Source organism: Eleutherodactylus coqui, chromosome 7, assembly GCF_035609145.1.
Source record: "Eleutherodactylus coqui strain aEleCoq1 chromosome 7, aEleCoq1.hap1, whole genome shotgun sequence".
Classification (NCBI taxonomy): domain Eukaryota; kingdom Metazoa; phylum Chordata; class Amphibia; order Anura; family Eleutherodactylidae; genus Eleutherodactylus; species Eleutherodactylus coqui.
The window spans coordinates 224,672,775-224,697,701 of record NC_089843.1 but is presented as its reverse complement, the minus strand read 5'-3'; the positions used below and the strand labels follow the sequence as shown (position 1 = coordinate 224,697,701).

General features: G+C 42.9%; 1 protein-coding gene across 1 annotated transcript in view; it reads left to right on the top strand.

Moving 5' to 3' along the window:
* Positions 1-24,927, top strand: part of ADGRL3 (adhesion G protein-coupled receptor L3) — a 604,084-nt gene that overhangs the window by 143,163 nt on the left and 435,994 nt on the right. The window contains exon 3 of the mRNA XM_066574505.1: positions 24,167-24,350. Within this exon, the coding sequence (XP_066430602.1) occupies positions 24,296-24,350 (55 nt within the window). The 5' untranslated portion in view covers positions 24,167-24,295. The remainder of the gene's footprint in view (positions 1-24,166; positions 24,351-24,927) is intronic.

Below are 24,927 nucleotides of genomic sequence, written 5' to 3'. Positions count from 1 at the left end.
TATAGTCTGATACATGAGTTGTATGTATAAAGTATATAGACTGATTCATGAGTTGTATGTATACAGTATATAGACTGATACATGAGCTGTGTGTATAAAATATATAGACTGATACATGAGCTGTATGTATACAGTATATAGTCTGATACATGAGTTGTATGTATACAGTATATAGTCTGATACATGAGTTGTATGTATAAAGTATATAGACTGATTCATGAGTTGTATGTATAAAGTATATAGACTGATTCATGAGTTGTATGTATAAAGTATATAGACTGATTCATGAGTTGTATGTATACAGTATATAGTCTGATACATGAGTTGTATGTATAAAGTATATAGACTGATTCATGAGTTGTATGTATAAAGTATATAGACTGATTCATGAGTTGTATGTATAAAGTATATAGACTGATTCATGAGTTGTATGTATAAAGTATATAGACTGATTCATGAGTTGTATGTATACAGTATATAGACTGATACATGAGCTGAATGTATAAAGTATATAGTCTGATACATGAGTTGTATGTATAAAGTATATAGACTGATTCATGAGTTGTATGTATAAAGTATATAGACTGATACATGAGTTGTATGTATAAAGTATATAGACTGATTCATGAGTTGTATGTATACAGTATATAGACTGATACATGAGCTGAATGTATAAAGTATATAGACTGATACATGAGTTGTGTGTATAAAGTATATAGACTGATTCATGAGTTGTATGTATAAAGTATATAGACTGATTCATGAGTTGTATGTATAAAGTATATAGACTGATACATGAGTTGTATGTATAAAGTATATAGACTGATACATGAGTTGTATGTATAAAGCATATAGACTGATACATGAGTTGTGTGTATAAAGTATATAGTCTGATACATGAGTTGTATGTATACAGTATATAGACTGATACATGAGCTGAATGTATAAAGTATATAGACTGATACATGAGTTGTGTGTATAAAGTATATAGACTGATTCATGAGTTGTGTGTATAAAGTATATAGACTGATACATGAGTTGTATGTATAAAGTATATAGACTGATTCATGAGTTGTATGTATAAAGTATATAGTCTGATACATGAGTTGTATGTATACAGTATATAGACTGATACATGAGTTGTATGTATAAACTATATAGACTGATACGTGAGTTGTGTGTATAAAGTATATAGACTGATACGTGAGTTGTGTGTTAAAAGTATATAGACTGATACGTGAGTTGTATGTATAAAGTATATAGACTGATACATGAGTTGTATGTATAAACTATATAGACTGATACGTGAGTTGTGTGTATAAAGTATATAGACTGATTCATGAGTTGTATGTATAAAGTATATAGACTGATTCATGAGTTGTATGTATAAAGTATATAGACTGATTCATGAGTTGTATGTATACAGTATATAGACTGATACATGAGCTGAATGTATAAAGTATATAGACTGATACATGAGTTGTATGTATAAAGTATATAGACTGATTCATGAGTTGTATGTATAAAGTATATAGACGGATACATGAGTTGTGTGTATAAAGTATATAGACTGATACATGAGTTGTATGTATAAAGTATATAGACTGATTCATGAGCTGTATGTATACAGTATATAGACTGATACATGAGCTGTGTGTATAAAGTATATAGACTGATACATGAGTTGTATGTATAAAGTATATAGACTGATTCATGAGTTGTATGTATACAGTATATAGACTGATACATGAGCTGTGTGTATAAAATATATAGACTGATACATGAGCTGTATGTATACAGTATATAGTCTGATACATGAGTTGTATGTATACAGTATATAGTCTGATACATGAGTTGTATGTATAAAGTATATAGACTGATTCATGAGTTGTATGTATAAAGTATATAGACTGATTCATGAGTTGTATGTATAAAGTGTATAGACTGATTCATGAGTTGTGTGTATAAAGTATATAGACTGATACATGAGTTGTATGTATACAGTATATAGTCTGATACATGAGTTGTATGTATACAGTATATAGTCTGATACATGAGTTGTATGTATAAAGTATATAGACTGATTCATGAGTTGTATGTATAAAGTATATAGACTGATTCATGAGTTGTATGTATAAAGTATATAGACTGATTCATGAGTTGTATGTATAAAGTATATAGACTGATTCATGAGTTGTATGTATACAGTATATAGACTGATACATGAGCTGAATGTATAAAGTATATAGTCTGATACATGAGTTGTATGTATAAAGTATATAGACTGATTCATGAGTTGTATGTATAAAGTATATAGACTGATACATGAGTTGTATGTATAAAGTATATAGACTGATTCATGAGTTGTATGTATACAGTATATAGACTGATACATGAGCTGAATGTATAAAGTATATAGACTGATACATGAGTTGTATGTATAAAGTATATAGACTGATACATGAGTTGTGTGTATAAAGTATATAGACTGATTCATGAGTTGTATGTATAAAGTATATAGACTGATTCATGAGTTGTATGTATAAAGTATATAGACTGATACATGAGTTGTATGTATAAAGTATATAGACTGATACATGAGTTGTATGTATAAAGCATATAGACTGATACATGAGTTGTGTGTATAAAGTATATAGTCTGATACATGAGTTGTATGTATACAGTATATAGACTGATACATGAGCTGAATGTATAAAGTATATAGACTGATACATGAGTTGTGTGTATAAAGTATATAGACTGATTCATGAGTTGTGTGTATAAAGTATATAGACTGATTCATGAGTTGTATGTATAAAGTATATAGACTGATTCATGAGTTGTATGTATAAAGTATATAGTCTGATACATGAGTTGTATGTATACAGTATATAGACTGATACATGAGTTGTATGTATAAACTATATAGACTGATACGTGAGTTGTGTGTATAAAGTATATAGACTGATACGTGAGTTGTGTGTTAAAAGTATATAGACTGATACGTGAGTTGTATGTATAAAGTATATAGACTGATACATGAGTTGTATGTATAAAGTATATAGACTGATACATGAGTTGTATGTATAAAGTATATAGACTGATACATGAGTTGTGTGTATAAAGTATATAGACTGATTCATGAGTTGTATGTATACAGTATATAGACTGATACATGAGCTGAATGTATAAAGTATATAGACTGATACATGAGTTGTGTGTATAAAGTATATAGACTGATTCATGAGTTGTGTGTATAAAGTATATAGACTGATTCATGAGTTGTATGTATAAAGTATATAGACTGATTCATGAGTTGTATGTATAAAGTATATAGTCTGATACATGAGTTGTATGTATACAGTATATAGACTGATACATGAGTTGTATGTATAAACTATATAGACTGATACGTGAGTTGTGTGTATAAAGTATATAGACTGATACGTGAGTTGTGTGTATAAAGTATATAGACTGATACATGAACTGTATGTATATAGTATATAGACTGATACGTGAGTTGTGTGTTAAAAGTATATAGACTGATACGTGAGTTGTATGTATAAAGTATATAGACTGATACATGAGTTGTATGGACTGATACATGAGTTGTGTGTATACAGTATATAGACTGATACATGAGTTGTATGTATAAAGTATATAGACTGATACATGAGTTGTATGGACTGATACATGAGTTGTATGTATAAAGTATATAGACTGATACATGAGTTGTATGTATAAAGTATATAGACTGATACGTGAGTTGTATGTATAAAGTATATAGACTGATACGTGAGTTGTGTGTATAAAGTATATAGACTGATACGTGAGTTGTGTGTATAAAGTATATAGACTGATACGTGAGTTGTATGTATAAAGTATATAGACTGATACATGAGTTGTGTGTATAAAGTATATAGACTGATACATGAGTTGTGTATAAAGTATATAGACTGATTCATGAGTTGTGTGTATAAAGTATATAGACTGATTCATGAGTTGTATGTATATAGTATATAGACTGATACGTGAGTTGTGTGTTAAAAGTATATAGACTGATACGTGAGTTGTATGTATAAAGTATATAGACTGATACATGAGTTGTATGGACTGATACATGAGTTGTGTGTATACAGTATATAGACTGATACATGAGTTGTATGTATAAAGTATATAGACTGATACATGAGTTGTATGGACTGATACATGAGTTGTATGTATAAAGTATATAGACTGATACATGAGTTGTATGTATAAAGTATATAGACTGATACGTGAGTTGTGTGTATAAAGTATATAGACTGATACATGAGTTGTATGTATAAAGTATATAGACTGATACATGAATTGTATGTATACAGTATATAGACTGATACATGAGTTGTATGTATACAGTATATAGACTGATACGTGAGTTGTGTGTATAAAGTATATAGACTGATACGTGAGTTGTATGTATAAAGTATATAGACTGATACGTGAGTTGTGTGTATAAAGTATATAGACTGATACGTGAGTTGTGTGTATAAAGTATATAGACTGATACGTGAGTTGTATGTATAAAGTATATAGACTGATACATGAGTTGTGTGTATAAAGTATATAGACTGATACATGAGTTGTATGTATAAAGTATATTGACTGATACATGAGTTGTGTGTATAAAGTATATAGACTGATACATGAGTTGTATGTATAAAGTATATAGACTGATACATGAGTTGTATGTATAAAGTATATAGACTGATACATGAGTTGTGTATAAAGTATATAGACTGATTCATGAGTTGTGTGTATAAAGTATATAGACTGATACATGAGTTGTATGTATAAAGTATATAGACTGATACATGAGTTGTGTGTATAAAGTTTATAGACTGATACGTGAGTTGTGTGTATAAAGTATATAGACTGATACGTGAGTTGTATGTATAAAGTATATAGACTGATTCATGAGTTGTATGTATAAAGTATATAGACTGATACATGAGTTGTGTGTATAAAGTATATAGACTGATTCATGAGTTGTGTGTATAAAGTATATAGACTGATACATGAGTTGTATGTATAAAGTATATTGACTGATACATGAGTTGTGTGTATAAAGTATATAGACTGATACATGAGTTGTATGTATAAAGTATATAGACTGATACATGAGTTGTATGTATAAAGTATATAGACTGATACATGAGTTGTGTATAAAGTATATAGACTGATTCATGAGTTGTGTGTATAAAGTATATAGACTGATACATGAGTTGTATGTATAAAGTATATAGACTGATACATGAGTTGTGTGTATAAAGTTTATAGACTGATACATGAGTTGTATGTATAAAGTATATAGACTGATACGTGAGTTGTGTGTATAAAGTATATAGACTGATACATGAGTTGTGTGTATAAAGTTTATAGACTGATACATGAGTTGTATGTATAAAGTATATAGACTGATACATGAGTTGTATGTATATAGACTGATACATGAGTTGTGTGTATAAAGTATATAGACTGATACATGAGTTGTATGTATAAAGTATATAGACTGATACATGAGTTGTATGTATACAGTATATAGACTGATACATGAGTTGTATGTATAAAGTATATAGACTGATACATGAGTTGTGTGTATAAAGTATATAGACTGATACATGAGTTGTATGTATACAGTATATAGACTGATACATGAGTTGTATGTATAAAGTATATAGACTGATACATGAGTTGTATGTATAAAGTATATAGACTGATACATGAGTTGTACGTATAAAGTATATAGACTGATACATGAGTTGTATGTATAAAGTATATAGACTGATACATGAGTTGTATGTATAAAGTATATAGACTGATATATGAGTTGTATGTATAAAGTATATAGACTGATACATGAGTTGTGTGTATACAGTATATAGACTGATACATGAGTTGTATGTATACAGTATATAGACTGATACATGAGCTGTATGTATAAAGTATATAGACTGATACATGAGTTGTGTGTATAAAGTATATAGACTGATACATGAGTTGTGTGTATAAAGTATATAGACTGATACATGAGTTGTATGTATACAGTATATAGACTGATACATGAGCTGTATGTATAAAGTATATAGACTGATACGTGAGCTGTATGTATAAAGTATATAGACTGATACGTGAGTTGTGTGTATAAAGTATATAGACTGATACATGAGTTGTATGTATACAGTATATAGACTGATACACGAGTTGTATGTATAAAGTATATAGACTGATACACGAGTTGTATGTATAAAGTATATAGACTGATTCATGAGTTGTATGTATACAGTATATAGACTGATACATGAGTTGTATGTATAAAGTATATAGACTGATACACGAGTTGTGTGTATAAAGTATATAGACTGATACACGAGTTGTGTGTATAAAGTATATAGACTGATACACGAGTTGTATGTATAAAGTATATAGACTGATACATGAGTTGTGTGTATAAAGTATATAGACTGATACATGAGTTGTATGTATACAGTATATAGACTGATACATGAGTTGTATGTATAAAGTATATAGACTGATTCTGAAGTTGTATGTATAAAGTATATAGACTGATACATGAGTTGTATGTATAAAGTATATAGACTGATACATGAGTTGTATGTATACAGTATATAGACTGATACATGAGTTGTATGTATAAAGTATATAGACTGATACATGAGCTGTATGTATAAAGTATATAGACTGATACATGAGTTGTATGTATAAAGTATATAGAGTGATACATGAGTTGTGTGTATAAAGTATATAGACTGATTCATGAGTTGTATGTATAAAGTATATAGACTGATACATGAGTTGTGTGTATAAAGTATATAGACTGATACATGAGTTGTGTGTATAAAGTATATAGACTGATTCATGAGTTGTATGTATAAAGTATATAGACTGATTCATGAGTTGTATGTATAAAGTATATAGACTGATACATGAGTTGTATGTATAAAGTATATAGACTGATACATGAGTTGTATGTATAAAGTATATAGACTGATACATGAGTTGTGTGTATAAAGTATATAGACTGATACATGAGTTGTATGTATAAAGTATATAGACTGATACATGAGTTGTATGTATAAAGTATATAGACTGATACATGAGTTGTATGTATACAGTATATAGACTGATACATGAGTTGTATGTATAAAGTATATAGACTGATTCATGAGTTGTATGTATAAAGTATATAGACTGATACATGAGTTGTATGTATAAAGTATATAGACTGATACATGAGTTGTGTGTATAAAGTATATAGACTGATACATGAGTTGTATGTATACAGTATATAGACTGATACATGAGTTGTATGTATAAAGTATATAAACTGATTCATGAGTTGTGTGTATAAAGTATATAGACTGATACATGAGTTGTGTGTATAAAGTATATAGACTGATACATGAGTTGTATGTATACAGTATATAGACTGATACATGAGTTGTATGTATAAAGTATATAGACTGATACATGAGTTGTATGTATAGAGTATATAGACTGATACATGAGTTGTATGTATAAAGTATATAGACTGATACATGAGTTGTATGGACTGATACATGAGTTGTATGTATACAGTATATAGACTGATTCATGAGTTGTATGTATAAAGTATATAGACTGATACATGAGTTGTATGTATAAAGTATATAGACTGATACATGAGTTGTATGTATAAAGTATATAGACTGATTCATGAGTTGTATGTATAAAGTATATAGACTGATACATGAGTTGTATGTATAAAGTATATAGACTGATACATGAGTTGTGTGTATAAAGTATATAGACTGATACATGAGTTGTATGTATAAAGTATATAGACTGATACATGAGTTGTATGTATAAAGTATATAGACTGATACATGAGTTGTGTGTATAAAGTATATAGTCTGATACATGAGTTGTATGTATAAAGTATATAGACTGATTCATGAGTTGTATGTATACAGTATATAGACTGATACATGAGCTGAATGTATAAAGTATATAGACTGATACATGAGTTGTATGTATAAAGTATATAGACTGATACATGAGTTGTATGTATAAAGTATATAGACTGATACATGAGTTGTGTGTATAAAGTATATAGACTGATACATGAGTTGTATGTATAAAGTATATAGACTGATTCATGAGTTGTGTGTATAAAGTATATAGACTGATACATGAGTTGTGTGTATAAAGTATATAGACTGATACATGAGTTGTATGTATACAGTATATAGACTGATACATGAGTTGTATGTATAAAGTATATAGACTGATACATGAGTTGTATGTATAGAGTATATAGACTGATACATGAGTTGTATGTATAAAGTATATAGACTGATACATGAGTTGTATGGACTGATACATGAGTTGTATGTATACAGTATATAGACTGATTCATGAGCTGTATGTATACAGTATTTAGACGTTGTTCAGGCTGTCATAGAGATAGATATGTATTAGGTATATTTGTGCAGGAAGCTCTTCGGGTCGCTCTGGGCAGAGATTGATAAAGCTGACATACAGAAACTTGTTTCGCCCATTTTTATGGCGGATGAAGAGGAGCACCACAAGGCCCAGGAATGCCGTTTCATTTATTATGGACTGAACTGTTTGTGATGAAGGTTATTCCGGAGTCTCTTCATGAACGGAGTTCTATCCGGCAGGAGATTGGGACCAGTGAGACGTTAATGATCTTCTCCAAGTGCAGCTGTATCTCTCCATAGCTGTGACTATTCACCTGAGCCTGAAGAACTGACAAGGGTTAAAGCAGTGCCCAACTACCCGCTGGTGACTAGTCAAAGGGGGGCTAAGCATTATAGCTCCTCCCTGGAGACCTGAGGCGACCAATGGTGTGCAGAGGGCATCTGGAAGAGTGGAATCTACAAGGAACAAGGGGCTCTATAGTCACCTGTGAATACCTTACATCCACGGGTATGAAGAATGGAGGCGACCGACTGACACCAGACTAACAGGGATAGTAGTAAGGGCACAATAATCCCTCTGCTTCCCGGCATCAGAGACCCTGCATATTTGGGATGTAAAGAAAAACAACGGAAGGAAGACCTCAAGATAAAGAGACACATGACTGTTTGGATATATATATATTCTTTTTTTTCTCCAGCCCAGATTTGACAGGATTGGTTTTGTGTTGCTAGCAAATGAAATGCTAGGGCAGTGATGGCGGACCTTTTAGAGACCGAGTGCCCAAACTGCAAACCAGACCCCACTTATTTATTGTAAAGCGCCAACATGTCAAGGGGGCGGGGCTTATCACCACATATGATTTTTACCTCCGTCATTCTTAAAAGGACAGGGCCGCTTCAAAATAGACCGGGTGCAGATTTTGACTTCTTTTGGATGCGGAAATGCTGTGGAATTTGCCGCGGAAATTTCCGCTGAGGACATTGTGCAGCATTTCCACCTTGTGTAACCATATCCCAGCAGTGATATTGACCCCCCCCCCCCCTCCCCGAGCAGCCCCAGTGCTAATAGTGACCCACCCCAGAGCGGCTTCAGTGGTTATAGTGACCCGCACAGCGGCCCCAGTGGTAACAGTGACACCACATAGTGGTCTCAGTGGTATTAGCGACATCCCACAGCGGCCCCAGTGGTAACAGTGACACCGCACTGTGGCCCCAGTCGTAATAGTGACACCACATAGTGGTCTCAGTGGTAATGGTGACATCCCACAGTGGCCCCAGTAGTAATAGTGACATCCCACAGTGGCCCCCAGTAGTAATAGCGACATCCCATAGTGGCCCCTGTAGTAATAGTGCCTCTGAGACCCAAATCCCCCTTCCCCCACCTCCTCTGCTTGGTGCTGTTGCTGCCACTGATCCCAGGAGCACAATGTGACGTGCTGCCAGACAGATTCTCCCCTCCCCTGCTCTCGCGGAACCAAGTAGGAGACATCAAAAGAGGGGGGAGGAGGATCCCGGCTGCACACTGACATCACAGTGTGTGCTGGGTTCAGCGCCTCTAGCAGCACTGCTGAGTGAATACCAGCAGGGAAGCTGCGGCATCGGTATTTACTAATGTAGTGAGCGGGCCGACGGCAGCGAGTGCCAGCTGGAAAGGCTCTGAGTGCCGCCTGTGGCACGCGTGCCATAGGTTTGCCACCACTGTGCTAGGGTGTAATAAATGTGATATTAGATTATCTGATTGTTTATGCAATGTCTCATTATTATGAAAAACATGGAGCATTTGAGAGAAACACTTAGGCCTCATGTCCACGGGGAAAATCAGATCCGCTGCAGATTCTACATGTAGAATCTGCAGCGGGTCCCTCCTGCCCCGCGGACATGAGCGCCGAAAATAAGAATTTAAAAGTATTTACCATCCGGCGCGGGCGGAGAAGATCAGCTGTTCCTCACGGCCGGATCTTCATTTTCGGCCGGCGGATGAATTCCTGACGCCGGCGGCACGTCGCCGGCACGTCGCCGAGCCGAAGCAAGGAAGATGCGGCCGTGAGGAACAGCTGACCTTCCCCGCCCGCGCCGGATGGTAAATACTTTAAATTCCTATTTTAGGTCTCCCGCGGATCCGGACGGCTTCCATAGGCTTCAATAGAAGCCCGCGGGAGCCGTCCCCGCGGGAGACCCGCACGAAAATGGAGCATGGTCCGGATTTTTCCATGCTCCATTTTTTTTTAAATCCCTTTTATTGACGATCCGCGGGTATTTATCTACCCGCGGGTGGTCAATGCATCCCTATGGGATGCGGATCCGCATGCGGGAGATCCGCTGCGGATCTTAAATCATATTTTGCCCGTGGACATGAGCCCTTAGACTAATCATTTAATAACAGAACCAGAAGATGTCTAGACTCAAACCTTTTTTGGAAGGTGGTTTTATGTGTTGTAATCCCATTCTTGATCCCATTCTTGATCCCATTATGTAATCCTGAAGCTACAGTTAGTCAGGGTCGGGTTCAGACACCCTGTGACCGGTGCCATCTCACCCTGTGACCGGTGCCATCTCACCCTGTGACCGGTGCCATCTCACAAGGACCTACATATCAGTTCGAGAAGGCAATAGTGAGTCTGGTGAACAGCATTGGGTAACACCAGGATGTCATCACGCCATTGATAGGGTTGTGCAAGGATTGTGCCATCTGTGCCTGCCATAACGTTGGGAAGACTGTTAGGGTCCCACTTAAATGTTTCTCTAAACCCTTCTACCTGTTCAGTGACCAATAGATGATGTTTGACATTTTATGTAGAAAATAACCAGGAGAGGGAAGGCCTTCACCAACCTTAATGAACTCCTCCTACGTCTGTGAAGGAAATCTGTTCCTCCCCTTCCTGTATGATTGGCTCAGTTGTGTCTAGTGCATTGGATACAGAATGCGGTAACCAAGTCCTTATGTATCATGAGATCATATCTCGAGGGAGGATCTGTTACAATGTTGGGTCCGCTCTCATGCCCCATGGTAGCTGAAGCTTTCTATTAGGGATGTATTAATGTTGAAGCTTATCCTTGGTGTTTATTTCCTAATACTGTGTTATTAGCTTATATTGCAGATGCGTTCAGACATGGGATACAGATTAAGCTGGCGGGTTGTATCTATGCAGTATGTGGCAGTAATGGATATAGACGTATACTTTAGCCAAATTGGAAACAGTAACTTAGGTTTGGAAACATGATGAATTTCCCCAAGTTACTGTTTCCAATTTGGCTACCAGCATATCCCTTCATATGTTATATAAACGTGATCCATCTGATAAGAAGGCACATTTTGCTCCTACTCACTGGGCCAGGAAGGTAGGAGCGGTTCTAGGTGGGCCCATAGGTATGATGTTTGATTCATTGGCAGATGCCTTTTATAATATCACTTAAATCCCTCAGGGACATTACAGATTATGCAGGACCTGCAGCAAGCCAGCAAGGGGAAGGAACTAGACCATAAAGCTATATCCGATGACCAGACTAAGTGGCCAGAGGGGCTACCTTACCTAAACCCCGTAAACTGGTTCCAGGGATTGGGTGGTATGATCTCAGGGCTGTAAATATGTTTTTACAAGGAGTTCTGTGGATTCTGGTGATTGTCATAATTAAAGATGAGCGAACACCAAAATGTTCGGGTTCGCGTTATTCGAAACGAACTTCCCGCGATGTTCGGGTGTTCGTTTCGAATAACGAACCCCATTGAAGTCAATGGGCGACGGGAACATTTTTGTATTTCGCCGATGCTCGCTAAGGTTTTCATGTGTGAAAATCTTGGCAATTCAAGAAAATGATGGGAACGACACCGCAAGTTCTCCTCTGCCACAGCTGTAACAGCTGTGCCAGAGAAGAACGATGTTAGCCCATTGAATTCAATGGAGCCGTCAATACAGCCGACTCCACTGAATGCAATGGGCTGCCGGCGATCGCGGGATGAATTGTCGGAAAGGGGTTAAATATATAAGCCCTTTCCTGCAATTCATCCAGAAATGTGTAAAAATAAAAAATATATATATACTCACCTGGTGCGGGCAGATGGAGTTCAGCGCGGCAGGCTGCAGTTCTCCTGAACTGCTCTGAACAGCTGTGAGTAATATTCAGCAGCCGGGGATTTAAAATCCCCGCCTGCTGAATAAGATGCCTCTGAATGGTCACAGCCTGACCAATCAGAGGCCAGCCCTCACTCACACCCATTCATGAATTCATGAATGGGTGAGTGAGGGCTGCCTCTGATTGGCTCAGGGGCAGGAGAGCTGCCCCTGAGCCAATCAGAGGCAGCCCTCACTCACCCATTCATGAATTCATGAATGGGTGTGAGTGAGGGCTGGCCTCTGATTGGTCAGGCTGTGACCATTCAGAGGCATCTTATTCAGCAGGCGGGGATTTTAAATCCCCGGCTGCTGAATACTACTCACAGCTGTTCAGAGCAGTTCAGGAGAACTGCAGCCTGCAGCGCTGAACTCCATCTGCCGGCACCAGGTGAGTATATATATATTTTTTATTTTTACACATTTCTGGATGAATTGCAGGAAAGGGCTTATATATTTAACCCCTTTCCGACAATTCATCCCGCGATCGCCGGCAGCCCATTGCATTCAGTGGAGTCGGCTGTATTGCCGGTTCCATTAAATTCAATGGGCAAACATCGTTCTTCTCTGTCACAGCTGTTACAGCTGTGGCAGAGAAGAAGGATTTGTCTTCTATATGTTCTCAATGGGGTTGGCGCTGCTGCCGCCGGCCCCATTGAGCGCATATAGACGAACATCCGAACATCGTGTGGTGTTCGTTACGAATAACGAACATCCCGAACGCCCTAATATTCGCCCGAGCATCAAGCTCGGACGAGTACGTTCGCTCATCTCTAGTCATAATCATTAAGATTGTTATTATGATATCTAATAAAGTCAGGAGTGCTAATTGTAGATGTTTTCAGGACAATCTCACCTTTGGATTCACAAACCCCTGAGATACACGTTATGACTGTTCTGACAACTGACAAAGTGCCTTGTACCCTATGTGGAAAGCATACGCTGCAGAAATGTGACAATTGCCTGTACTGTGGATATGAGATCGCACCCTAAATAGTCCCACGATTCACAAAAGAACTGAAGGCCTACAATGTGCATACCATGGGCGACTTACTAGAATGGTTCATGGACATTGGTTCATTCTGGTGATCCCTTTAAGGCATTCAGAGAGGTCACCATGCCCCCTCCAGGAACCATGAGACACTTAGTGATCTTGTACTTTCCCAGAATGATGGGGACACAATTATTTGCCAATTTATCTCAGAAATGGTATCAGGATGCGGCTCGAATTGCTGCGTGTGGAGGGGTTATCCTTTAATCTGTTTACACGACATCTGCCAATTCCAATGTGTTTACACCAAAATGATAGCTTGGGAAAATCATCTTGTAGCCAAAAATGACCATATATCTTGCATCTGTGACATTTGTATCATCCTTCCCATATCTATATGATGGTTACGCCTTTCCTTTAATAACGTATAGTGTTGGGCGACTGCGAGGCAGAACCTCGTTACCACTAACTGGATTCAGATCTCGGCAGTTTTGGGTTAACGGCTAAGTCACTTGTGACTCTTAGTGATTTTAGCTGATTTAGGTATACTTAAAAAATTCTTTAACACAGATAAACAATCAATGCCAGATTATTACAGGGACAATTGGGGTGGCCGCCCCGGGGGCGAGGCTCCAGGTGGCCCACAGCCATCTTGGTTGCCCCTTTCTTTGCTTTAGAACTCTGGCCACAGGGAGAGGACGTGGTTAAACTCATTACGGCATACAGCCTTCTGTCTCTGCACAAGCTCCCAGCAAGATGTCTTCACTCCTTCCTCCTTCAGTTCTAGTACTTGGAGTACAGTGAGCGTTCCTTGGGGGGGGGGGGGGGGGATGGAGCCTGTGCAAGGTCGCGTGCAGGAATGGAAGGCTGTGTGTAGTACTTAATTTAACCTCTTCCTGCAGCTGGCGTTTTAGCAGTGGGGCTTCATACTGTTTTGGGGCACACAGAATTGCCCAGTACTGATTGGGGCACACAGGAGGACACATTACTAATTGTGACCACAAAAGGGGTTCTATTATTAAGTGGGGTGGGCGACAGAATGCCATATTACTAAGTGGTGCCCTCAGGGGGTCCTATTACTGAGTGGGGCACCCAGGGGGTCATATTTCTAAGTGGTGCCCTCAGGGAGTCCTATTACTGAGTTGTGCCACAGAGAGGGTCATTATCACTACGTGGGGCCATAGTAAGCGCATTACTACGGTGGGTACTGAAAGTCTAATTCGAGTTTGCAGCAGCAGGATGGGGATAGAGTGCAGTGGCTCAGAGTTAGAGTGTCTTTCTGTATGTGTTTGTTCTTCTGTATGTCTTTACATGTGTGCTGATGTCTGCGTTATGTGTCACGTCAGCCTTTGTCAGTTATGTGTACTGTCTCTTTAACTGTCTGGGTGTGGATGACGTGAGGAGTGAGGCATACTTAGGGGAGGAGTTAGAAGAGTAGTTGTAGTCGGGAGGAGAGAGAGAAAGTGTGTGTCGTGGAGAAGAGAAGTGTGAGTGCCTCGAGAGGGAGAAGGTGGAGGTGTTTGGGAGAAAGGGACCGTGCAGAAGAGAGGCAGAAACTCTGAAGTTCCCCTGAGCCATGGCTCGGGCCTATCCCTGTGGATATGGGATGCCTCTCCTCCGAGGAGCGTGAGGATCTGATTCTGTTCTCTTGGAGTCGGCGGGGGCGAGTGCTCGGAACCACTGTTCATCTACCGCAATTTGGGTGGGAGTGATAGAAATGAAGAGAGGAGAAATGTAATGGAGAACATGAGAGTGGTTGTGGTTATGTACCTGACAAGTACTGGGAGTATGCCCCATGGTCGTCTGACAGATAACTGGGACTGTGGATGGTCAGAGGTTAAATGCGGGGAGAGTGACTTTTGGATACAAACCTGTTCAGGGAAGAAGACTTGGAGAAAGTGTATTTTCTTTTGCTTTGTTATGCTGAAGACTGTTTGATTGAAACCAAAGTAAAGAAAAACCGCATGTTTTTGGTTTAACATTAACTTTTGTGGACTTTGTTATTTACTCTGACTATTACAAAGAGGTACTGGCATCACGAAGACAAAACAAGTAATACCATTGCTATTCCCTGAGGCCTGCGTACGGCTGGGCCGACTATACTTTGGATCTGTTGGGGGAGGATGGTAGAGTCACCTGTGACATATCTCGTAAGTTTACCTTGCCATCTTCCACGGCCAAAGGACTGACCCTGCCCACTACACAGAGTCACAGCTGAAAGAGGTCTCAGTGGTGGATCTGGGCCCAGAGACGATATTACCAGTGATGACTGGCGGTAGCTGCACTGTAATCATTAACCCTGCGTAGAGCCAATATTATATGATAGCTGTATTATTTAGATGTGTACTAAGTTGATCCACTGGATCTAAGCCCATCGCATTATAAAAGTCTCTTATAGCATGTATATAATATTCTGGACGAGAGGAAACTTCAATTTAATTGTTTTACCATAGAATACCCAAGGGGGGCAGACAAGGCTTGTGTGTGTGACCGACCCTGGCTGGCACTCCCCTTAATCCGCCCCCAGAAGCCTTTGCCGCTCGGTCTGCATGTATGTAAGCTGCTGCATCGCTTGTTCTTGGCCAGTGATGTAGCAGCTAAGATACTCTTACACAATGAGTCACGATGGCTCATGGATTGTTTATGGGACGTCAGTGGAAGATTAGCGTCTTGGAAGCGTGTGATCACCCTGCAGATCTGGGGAACAGACATATGTGTGAGAGTAATACAAGATATTAATGCTGATAGATGATGACTACAGATAAGCGAGCGTACTGGTCTGAGCTTGATACTCGTTCGAGTATTAGCGTGTTCGAGATGCTCGTTACTCGTGACGAGTACCACGCGGTGTTCGAGTTACTTTCACTTTCATCTCTGAGACGTTAGCGAGCTTTTCTGGCCAATAGAAAGACAGGGAAGGCATTACAACTTCCCCCTGTGACGTTCAAGCCCTATACCACCCCCCTGCTGTGAGTGGCTGGGGCGATCAGGTGTCACCCGAGTATATAAATCGGCCCCTCCCGCGGCTCGCCACAGATGCATTCTGACAGAGATCAGGGACAGTGCTGCTGGTGCCGTAGCTGCTATAGGGAGAGCGTTAGGAGTGATTTTAGGCTTCAAGAACCCCAACGGTCCCTCTTAGGGCCACATCTAACTGTGTGCAGCACTGTGGAGGCTGCTTTTAGCAGTGTTGCACAATTATTTTTTTTTGTATATCGGGCGTGCAGACCATTGCGTCCTCAGTCTGCAGTCATTTTTAATGAGTATAGGGGCAGTACTGGTGAGGCAGGGACAGTGGTACAGGGAAAGAGATATACAGGCTATATAGGCAGTGGGCTTTTTCAAAAAAATTGGGGGAAAATACTATATTTGGGCTGCCTGTGATCGTCTTCAGTGTACTGCGTGTCTGCTGGGGGTAGTAGTTGCTAATTAATACCCAGCTAAGCGTTACAGCAGGCTTACGCATAATTGTTTCCTGGCTCTGCTGTGCCCGTTACATGACCGCCGCAATCCCACCAGAGGGAAACAGTATACATAATATACGCTGCATGCGGTGTCTAGCAACTACTACCCCCAGCAATTAATACCCTGCTAAGCGTTACAGCAGGCTTGCGCATAATTGTTTCCTGGCTCTGCTGTGCCCGTTACATCACCGCCGTCATCCCGCCAGAGGGAAACAGTGCACATTATATCCGCTGCATGCGGCGTCTCTGGTTTTTCACCTCACCATTTTAAAAAATTGAGGCAAAATACTTAAGGCCTACCACTGGGCTTTGTCCACTTCACTGCTTCTGCGCTGTGAATTCCAGTAGCTCAGTGATACGCACCTACGTCTCACTACAGGCTTGCACAAAATTCTTTCCTGGCTCTGCTGTGCGTTCCGTAAGCGAAGTCAGCCTCCAACCACAGGCCAATAAGTGGCACATTTAATTACAGCGTTCTGTTTCTGCTCTACTCGTAATACACCATGCTGAGGGGTAGGGGTAGGCCTAGAGGACGTGGACGCGGGCGAGGACGCGGAGGGCCAAGTCAGGGTGTGGGCACAGGCCGAGCTCCTGGTCCAGGTGTATCGCAGCCGACTGCTGCGGGATTAGGAGAGAGGCACGTTTCTGGCGTCCCCACATTCATCTCACAATTAATGGGTGCACGCGGTAGAGCTTTATTAGAAAATGAGCAGTGTGAGCAGGTCCTCTTCGTGGATGGCAGAAAGTGCATCCAGCAATCTATCGACCACCCAGAATTCTGCGCCATCCACTGCTGCAACTCTGAATCCTCTGGCTGCTGCTCCTCCTTCCTCCCAGCCTCCTCACTCCATTACAATGACACATTCTGAGGAGCAGGCAGACTCCCAGGAACTGTTCTCGGGCCCCTGCCAGATTGGGCAGCAATGCTTCCTCTCCCACCAGAAGAGTTTGTCGTGACCGATGCCCAACCTTTGGAAAGTTCCCAGGGTCCGGGGGATGAGGCTGGGGACTTCCGGCAACTGTCTCAAGAGCTTTCAGTGGGCGAGGAGGACGATGACGATGAGACACAGTTGTCTATCAGTGAGGTAGTAGTAAGGGCATTAAGTCCGAGGGAGAAGCGCACAGAGGATTCGGAGGAAGAGCAGCAGGACGATGAGGTGACTGACCCCACCTGGTTTGCTACGCCTACTGAGGACAGGTCTTCAGAGGGGGAGGCAAGTGCAGCAGGGCAGGTTGGAAGAGGCAGTGCGGAGGCCAGGGGTAGAGGCAGGGCCAGACCGAATAATCCACCAACTGTTTCCCAAAACGCCCCCTCGCGCCATGCCACCCTGCAGAGGCCGAGGTGCTCAAAGGTCTGGCAGTTTTTCACTGAGAGTGCAGACGACCGACGAACTGTGGTGTGCAAGGTTTGTCGCACCAAGATCAGCCGTGGAGCCACCACCACCAGCCTCACCAGCAGCAGCATGCGCAGGCATATGATGGCCAAGCACCACACAAGGTGGGACGAAGGCCGTTCACCGCCTGTGGTTTGCACCGCTGCCTCTCCCCCTGTGCCCCAACCTGCCACTGAGATCCAACCCCCTCTCAGGACACAGGCACTACCGTCTCCCGGCCTGCACCCACACCCTCACTTCCGCTGTCCTCAGCCCCATCCAGCAATGTCTCTCAGCGCAGCATCCAGCCGTCGCTAGCGCAACTGTTTGAGCGCAAGTACGCCACCACGCACCCGCACGCTCAAGCGTTAAACGTGCACATAGCCAAATTGATCAGCCTGGAGATGCTGCCATATAGGCTTGTGGAAACGGAGGCTTTCAAAAACATGATGGCGGCAGCGGCCCCGCGCTACTTGGTTCCCAGTCGCCACTACTTTTCCTGATGTGCCGTCCCAGCCCTGCACGACCACGTCTCCCGCAACATTGTACGCGCCCTCACCAACGCGGTTACTGCCAAGGTCCACTTAACAACGGACACGTGGACAAGCACAGGCGGGCAGGGCCACTACATCTCCCTGACGGCACATTGGGTGAATTTAGTGGAGGCTGGGACCGTTCACGTCCTACCCACCCCCAGAATTGCGGGCCCCAGCTCGGGGCTGGTATCTGCGGTGGTGTATGCTTCCTCCACTAAACCACCCTACTCCTCCTCCTACGCAACCTCTGTCTCGCAATCAAGATGTGTCAGCAGCACATCGCCAGCAGTCGGTGTCGCGCGGCGTGGCAGCACAGCGGTGGGCAAGCGTCAGCAGGCCGTGCTGAAACTACTCAGCTTGGGAGAGAAGAGGCACACGGCCCACGAACTGCTGCAGGGTCTGACAGAGCAGACCGACCGCTGGCTTTCGCCGCTGAGCCTCCAACCGGGCATGGTCGTGTGTGACAACGGCCGTAATCTGGTGGAGACTCTGCAGCTCGGCAGCCTCACGCACGTGCCATGCCTGGCCCACATCTTTAATTTGGTGGTTCAGCGGTTTCTGAAAAGCTACCCACGCTTGTCAGACCTGCTCGGAAAGGTGCGCCGGGTCAGCGCACATTTCCGCAAGTCTAACATGGACGCTGCCATCCTGCAACATCGGTTTAATCTGCCAGTGCACCGACTGCTGTGCGACGTGCCCACACGGTGGAACTCTACGCTCCACATGTTGGCCAGGCTCTATGAGCAGCGTAGAGCTATAGTGGAATACCAACTCCAACATGGGCGGCGTAGTGGAAGTCAGCCTCCTCAATTATTTTCAGAAGAGTGGGCCTGGTTGGCAGACATCTGCCAGGTCCTTCGAAACTTTGAGGAGTCTACCCAGATGGTTAGCGGCGATGCTGCAATCATTAGCGTCACCATTCCTCTGCTATGCCTCGAGAAGTTTCCTGCAAAGCATAAAGGCAGACGCTTTGCGCTCGGAAACAGAGGCGGGGGAAGACAGTATGCCGCTGGATAGTCAGAGCACCCGCCTGTCTATATCTCAGCGCGTTGAGGAGGAGGAGGGGGAAGAGACAGCTTGGCCCACTGCTGAGGGTACCCATGCTGCTTGCCTGTCATCCTTTCAGCGTGTATGGCCTGAGGAGGAGGAGGAGGAGGAGGATCCTGAAAGTGATCTTCCTAGTGAGGACAGCCATGTGTTGTGTACAGGTACCCTGGCACACATGGCGGACTTCATGTTAGGATGCCTTTCTCGTGACCCTCGCGTTACACGCATTCTGGCCACTACGGATTACTGGGTGTACACACTGCTCAACCCACAGTATAAGGAGGACCTTTCCACTCTCATATCCAAAGAGGAAAGGGGTTCAAGAGTGATGCTATACCACAGGACCCTGGCGGACAAACTGATGGTAAAATTCCCATCCGACAGCGCTAGTGACAGAAGGCGAAGTTCTGAGGACCAAGTAGCAGGGGAGGCGCGGAGATCAGGCAGCATGTACAGCGCAGGCAGGGGAACACTCTCCAAGGCCTTTGCCAGCTTTATGGCTCCCCAGCAAGACTGTGTCACCGCTCCCCAGTCAAGGCTGAGTCGGCGGGAGCACTGTAAAAGGATGGTGAGGGAGTACGTAGCCGATCGCACGACCGTCCTCGGTGACGCCTCTGCCCCCTACAACTACTGGGTGTCGAAGCTGGACACGTGGCCTGAACTCGCGCTGTATGCCCTGGAGGTGCTTGCTTGTCCTGCGGCTAGCGTCTTGTCAGAGAGGGTGTTTAGTGTGGCTGGGGGAATCATCACAGATAAGCGTACCCGCCTGTCAACCGACAGTGCCGACAGGCTTACACTCATCAAGATGAACAAAGCCTGGATTTCCCCAGACTTCTCTTCTCCACCAGCGGACAGCAGCGATACCTAAGCAATACGTAGGCTGCACCCGCGGATGGAAGCATTGTTCTCTATCACCATCAAAAACGGGGACCTTTTCGCTTCATCAATCTGTGTATAATATTCCTCCTCCTGCTCCTCCTCCTGAAACCTCACATAATCACGCCGAACGGGCAATTTTTCTTAGGCCCACAAGGCTCAGTCATAGAATTTTTGTAAACAATTTTTATACGTTTTACTGGGCTGCGTCCAGGCCTAGTTACAAATTAAGCCACAGTAACCAAAGCGATTAATGGGTTTCACCTGCCCTCTTGGTTGGGCATGGGCAATTTTTCTGAGGTACATTAGTACTGTTGGTACACCAATTTTTTTGGGCCCTCGCCTACAGTGTAATCCTAGTAATTTTTATGGGCTTTGCCTGCACTCATGCTACAGCAAGGTGTGTGGGGTTGGCCTACACTTTTGCTACATAAATGTAACTGGGGCCTTGTCTATACTGCAACTACTGAAATGTGAAAGAGACTGTTATCTCCCTAAACTGCTGCAGCGGGAATGTTACTGTGGCCTGTCTTGACTGCTACTACTACTGAAATGGAACTAATACTGTGCTCCCCCTATACTGCTGCTAGTGATATGTTACTGGGGCCTGTCCCTAATGCTACCGCTGAAATGTTACTAATTCTGGGCTCTGACTATACCGCTGCTAATGCTATGTCACTGGGGTGTGGAAATGGAGGCTTCCCAAAGACATGATGGTGGCGAGGCCATTTCCCACCAACGCGGTTACTGTTATCGTACATATTACCAGTCTGACTGGGGCATGCACTGTGGGCCGAAGCACACCTGTATTGTATGTGATGTTAGCTCTGCTGAGCAGGGCACTGCAATGGGATACATTTATGTACCGCCGATGGGTTCCAGGGAGCCACCCATGCTGTGGGTGCAGACGGACTTCACATTAGTGATTTGTACCTGCCAGTGTCTAAGTATTAAAAACCCCGGTCAGACTGGGGCATGCAGTGTGGGCCGAAGCCCACCTGCATTAAGCACGACATTACCTCAGCTGTGCTGGGCAATGCAATGGGATATATTTATGTACCGCCGGTGGCTTCCAGGGACCCACCCATGCTATCGGTCCACACAGAGTTGTACCTGCCTGTGTCTACTTATAAAGAACCCCGGTCTGACTTGGGCATGCAGTGTGGGCCGAAGCCCACCTGTATTTAATCTGATGTTAGCTCTGCTGTCCAGGGCACTGCAATGGGATTTGTTTATGTACCGCCGGTGGGTTCCAGGGAGCCACCCATGCTTTGGGTCCACACGGACTTCACATTAGGGAGTTGTAACTGCCTGTGTCTATGTATTAAAAACCCCACTCTGACTGGGGCATGCAGTGTGGGCCAAAGCCCATCTATATTGTATGTGACGTTAGCTCTGCTGAGCAGGGCAATGCAATGGGATACATTTATGCACCGCCAATGGGTTCCAGGGAGTCACCCATGCTGTGGGTCCACAGGGACTTCACATTAGTGATTTGTACCTGCCAGTGTCTATGTATTAAAAACTCTGGTCAGACTGGGGCATACAGTGTGGGCCGAAGCCCACCTGCATTTAATCGGACGTTACCTCAGCTGTGTTGGGCACTGCAATGGGATACATTTATGTACCGCCGGTGGGTTCCAGGGAGCCACCCATGCTGTCAGGGGCACACGGAATTCCCATTGCCTGTGACTATTTATAAAAAAAACCCCGGTCTGACTGGGGCATGCAGACACCTTGACAGAATGAATAGTGTGTGGCACATGGGTTCCCCATTGCTATGCCCACGTTTGCAGCTCCTGACGGAGGTGGAACAGGATTGGAGTTCTCATTGCTTCTGTACAGCATTGTGGGCTCTCGCCCCGCCCCTTTTAAAGAGGGTCGCTGCCTAGCCGTGCCAACCCTCTGCAGTGTGTGCCTCCGGTTCCTCCTCATGGCAGACGCACTTATAAATAGACATGAGGGTGGTGTGGCATGAGTGCAGCTGAAGGCTGCGCAGGGACACTTTGGTGTGCGTTGTGGACACTGGGTCGTGCGTGGGGGGGGGGGGGGGGGTTGGCAGCATGTAACCCAGGAGAAGTGGCAGCGGAGTGTCATGCAGGCAGTGATTGTGCTTTGTTGGAGGTAGTGTGGTGCTTAGCTAAGGTATGCATTGCTAATGAGGGCTTTTCAGAAGTAAAAGTTGTTGGGAGGGGGGGGGGGGGGCCCACTCTTGCCGGTATTGTGGCTTAATAGTGGGACCTGGGAACTTGAGATGCAGCCCAACATGTAGCCCCTCGCCTGCCCTATCCGTTGCTGTGTCGTTCCCATCACTTCCTTGAATTGCCCAGATTTTCACACATGAAAACCTTAGCGAGCATCGGCGATATACAAAAATGCTCGGGTCGCCCATTGACTTCAATGGGGTTCGTTACTCGAAACGAACCCTCGAGCATCGCGAAAAGTTCGTCTCGAGTAACGAGCACCCGAGCATTTTGGTGCTCGCTCATCTCTAATGATGAATCCTCGGTTACGGGTCTCGGACAATTCCTTTAAAGATCTTAGATGTGTCACATAGCTTTACTTTATTAGATGGCAGGCACAGAATACTGCCCATGCATCTTCTTCAATGTCCCAATATCCAAAGCTGTAACAATCCTCCTCTTATAACTTCATATAGCAGAGGTAGTGGAGCTGGGAACATCTACAGTTTAGGGTATATTCTCACAGATTTATTGCAGAAGTAACCAAGAGACTGCAACATTCATCTGAATGGGGCTTGTAGGAATTCATTGTAGTGGTGCAGCTCCTGTAATGGCCAATAGGGGGGGGGGGGCTATTGTTGTTAGTCGTTTAGTCACTCACGACTCTCGGTGACCCTACAGGCGAGCTCCCGTCATGTTTTTCGGTTTTGCTTCTTTCAGTTGTGTGATATCCTTGCCAGTATCAGCTTTGACAATATCAAGCCATCGTGTCCCTTGGTGGCCGAGTCTTCTTTACCTCTGATCTGTCCAAACATTATAGATTTTTCTAGCGATTCTGCTCACATTATATGGCCAAAATACGTGAGCCCGCGCCCGGCCATCTTGTCCTCCGCGAGCCCGCTGTGCAACAAACACACTGGAAATGACAAGACAGCTCTGCACAGTGCATCAACATAAACAAACATGTATGACATGGAGGGGACCAGGATGATGCACTGGGCACTACAGATTACCCCAATTTAAGAATAAGCCGACCCTGGCGCCTTCAAAGCAGAGTGTATAAATCTAAGGGCAATGTATTAATGAATGCCTTTGTCTTCGCAGGTCTTGGGCCTTTCCTACTATTAATTTGGGTCATAGCTTTATCCTTTGGAAGGTGGAACTTTCAGCCTGAAGAAAAGTCTAAGAAGGGAACTTCTGGCCTTACCTCCTTTCTGATTATACCTCACAGCGATGTCATCATTAAGGCTGTTCATTTGCTTGAAGCTGATGGTAACAGTAATTCATGGTAAGAATCAGAACTTAAGTAATCTATTACTGGAGATGATGGTCCTGCCCCCCTCCGTGGCCCTGTGTGCTGCACGAAAGATGGTGTTCTTGCTGCATGATTAACCCTTCCTGACCCCATAATGAAGGCACACCAACGCGGTCCTGAAGTCTTGGGGGCGGAGTCTGATCTTTCCTGGTGGCTATCAGCTACTTCTGTCAGGTGGAGCCACCGCCAATGTCAGCGATCAGTTGGTTAAAATGAGAAATAAAATCCTAAAAACATGAGTTGCGCTGACACTTCGTATACACACGAGTTGTGCTATACCAATACACAACTAACGATTATGCAGCGCGCCGGCGCGGCTCACCACTGTACAAGGCGCCGGCGCAACGGATTTTTTTAGGATTTTATTTCTCATTTTAATGGTACAAAAACAAATACACTGCGAGCATCGGAGTCATGAGGCTAAAATCTATGTACAACCTTAAGTATAAATGAATGCCCAATAAAGGAGTACTGCATGGATAAGACCATGGATATACACCATAATCCATCCAGTCAATAACCGCTGGGACCCGACATGTTGGGTATGAAG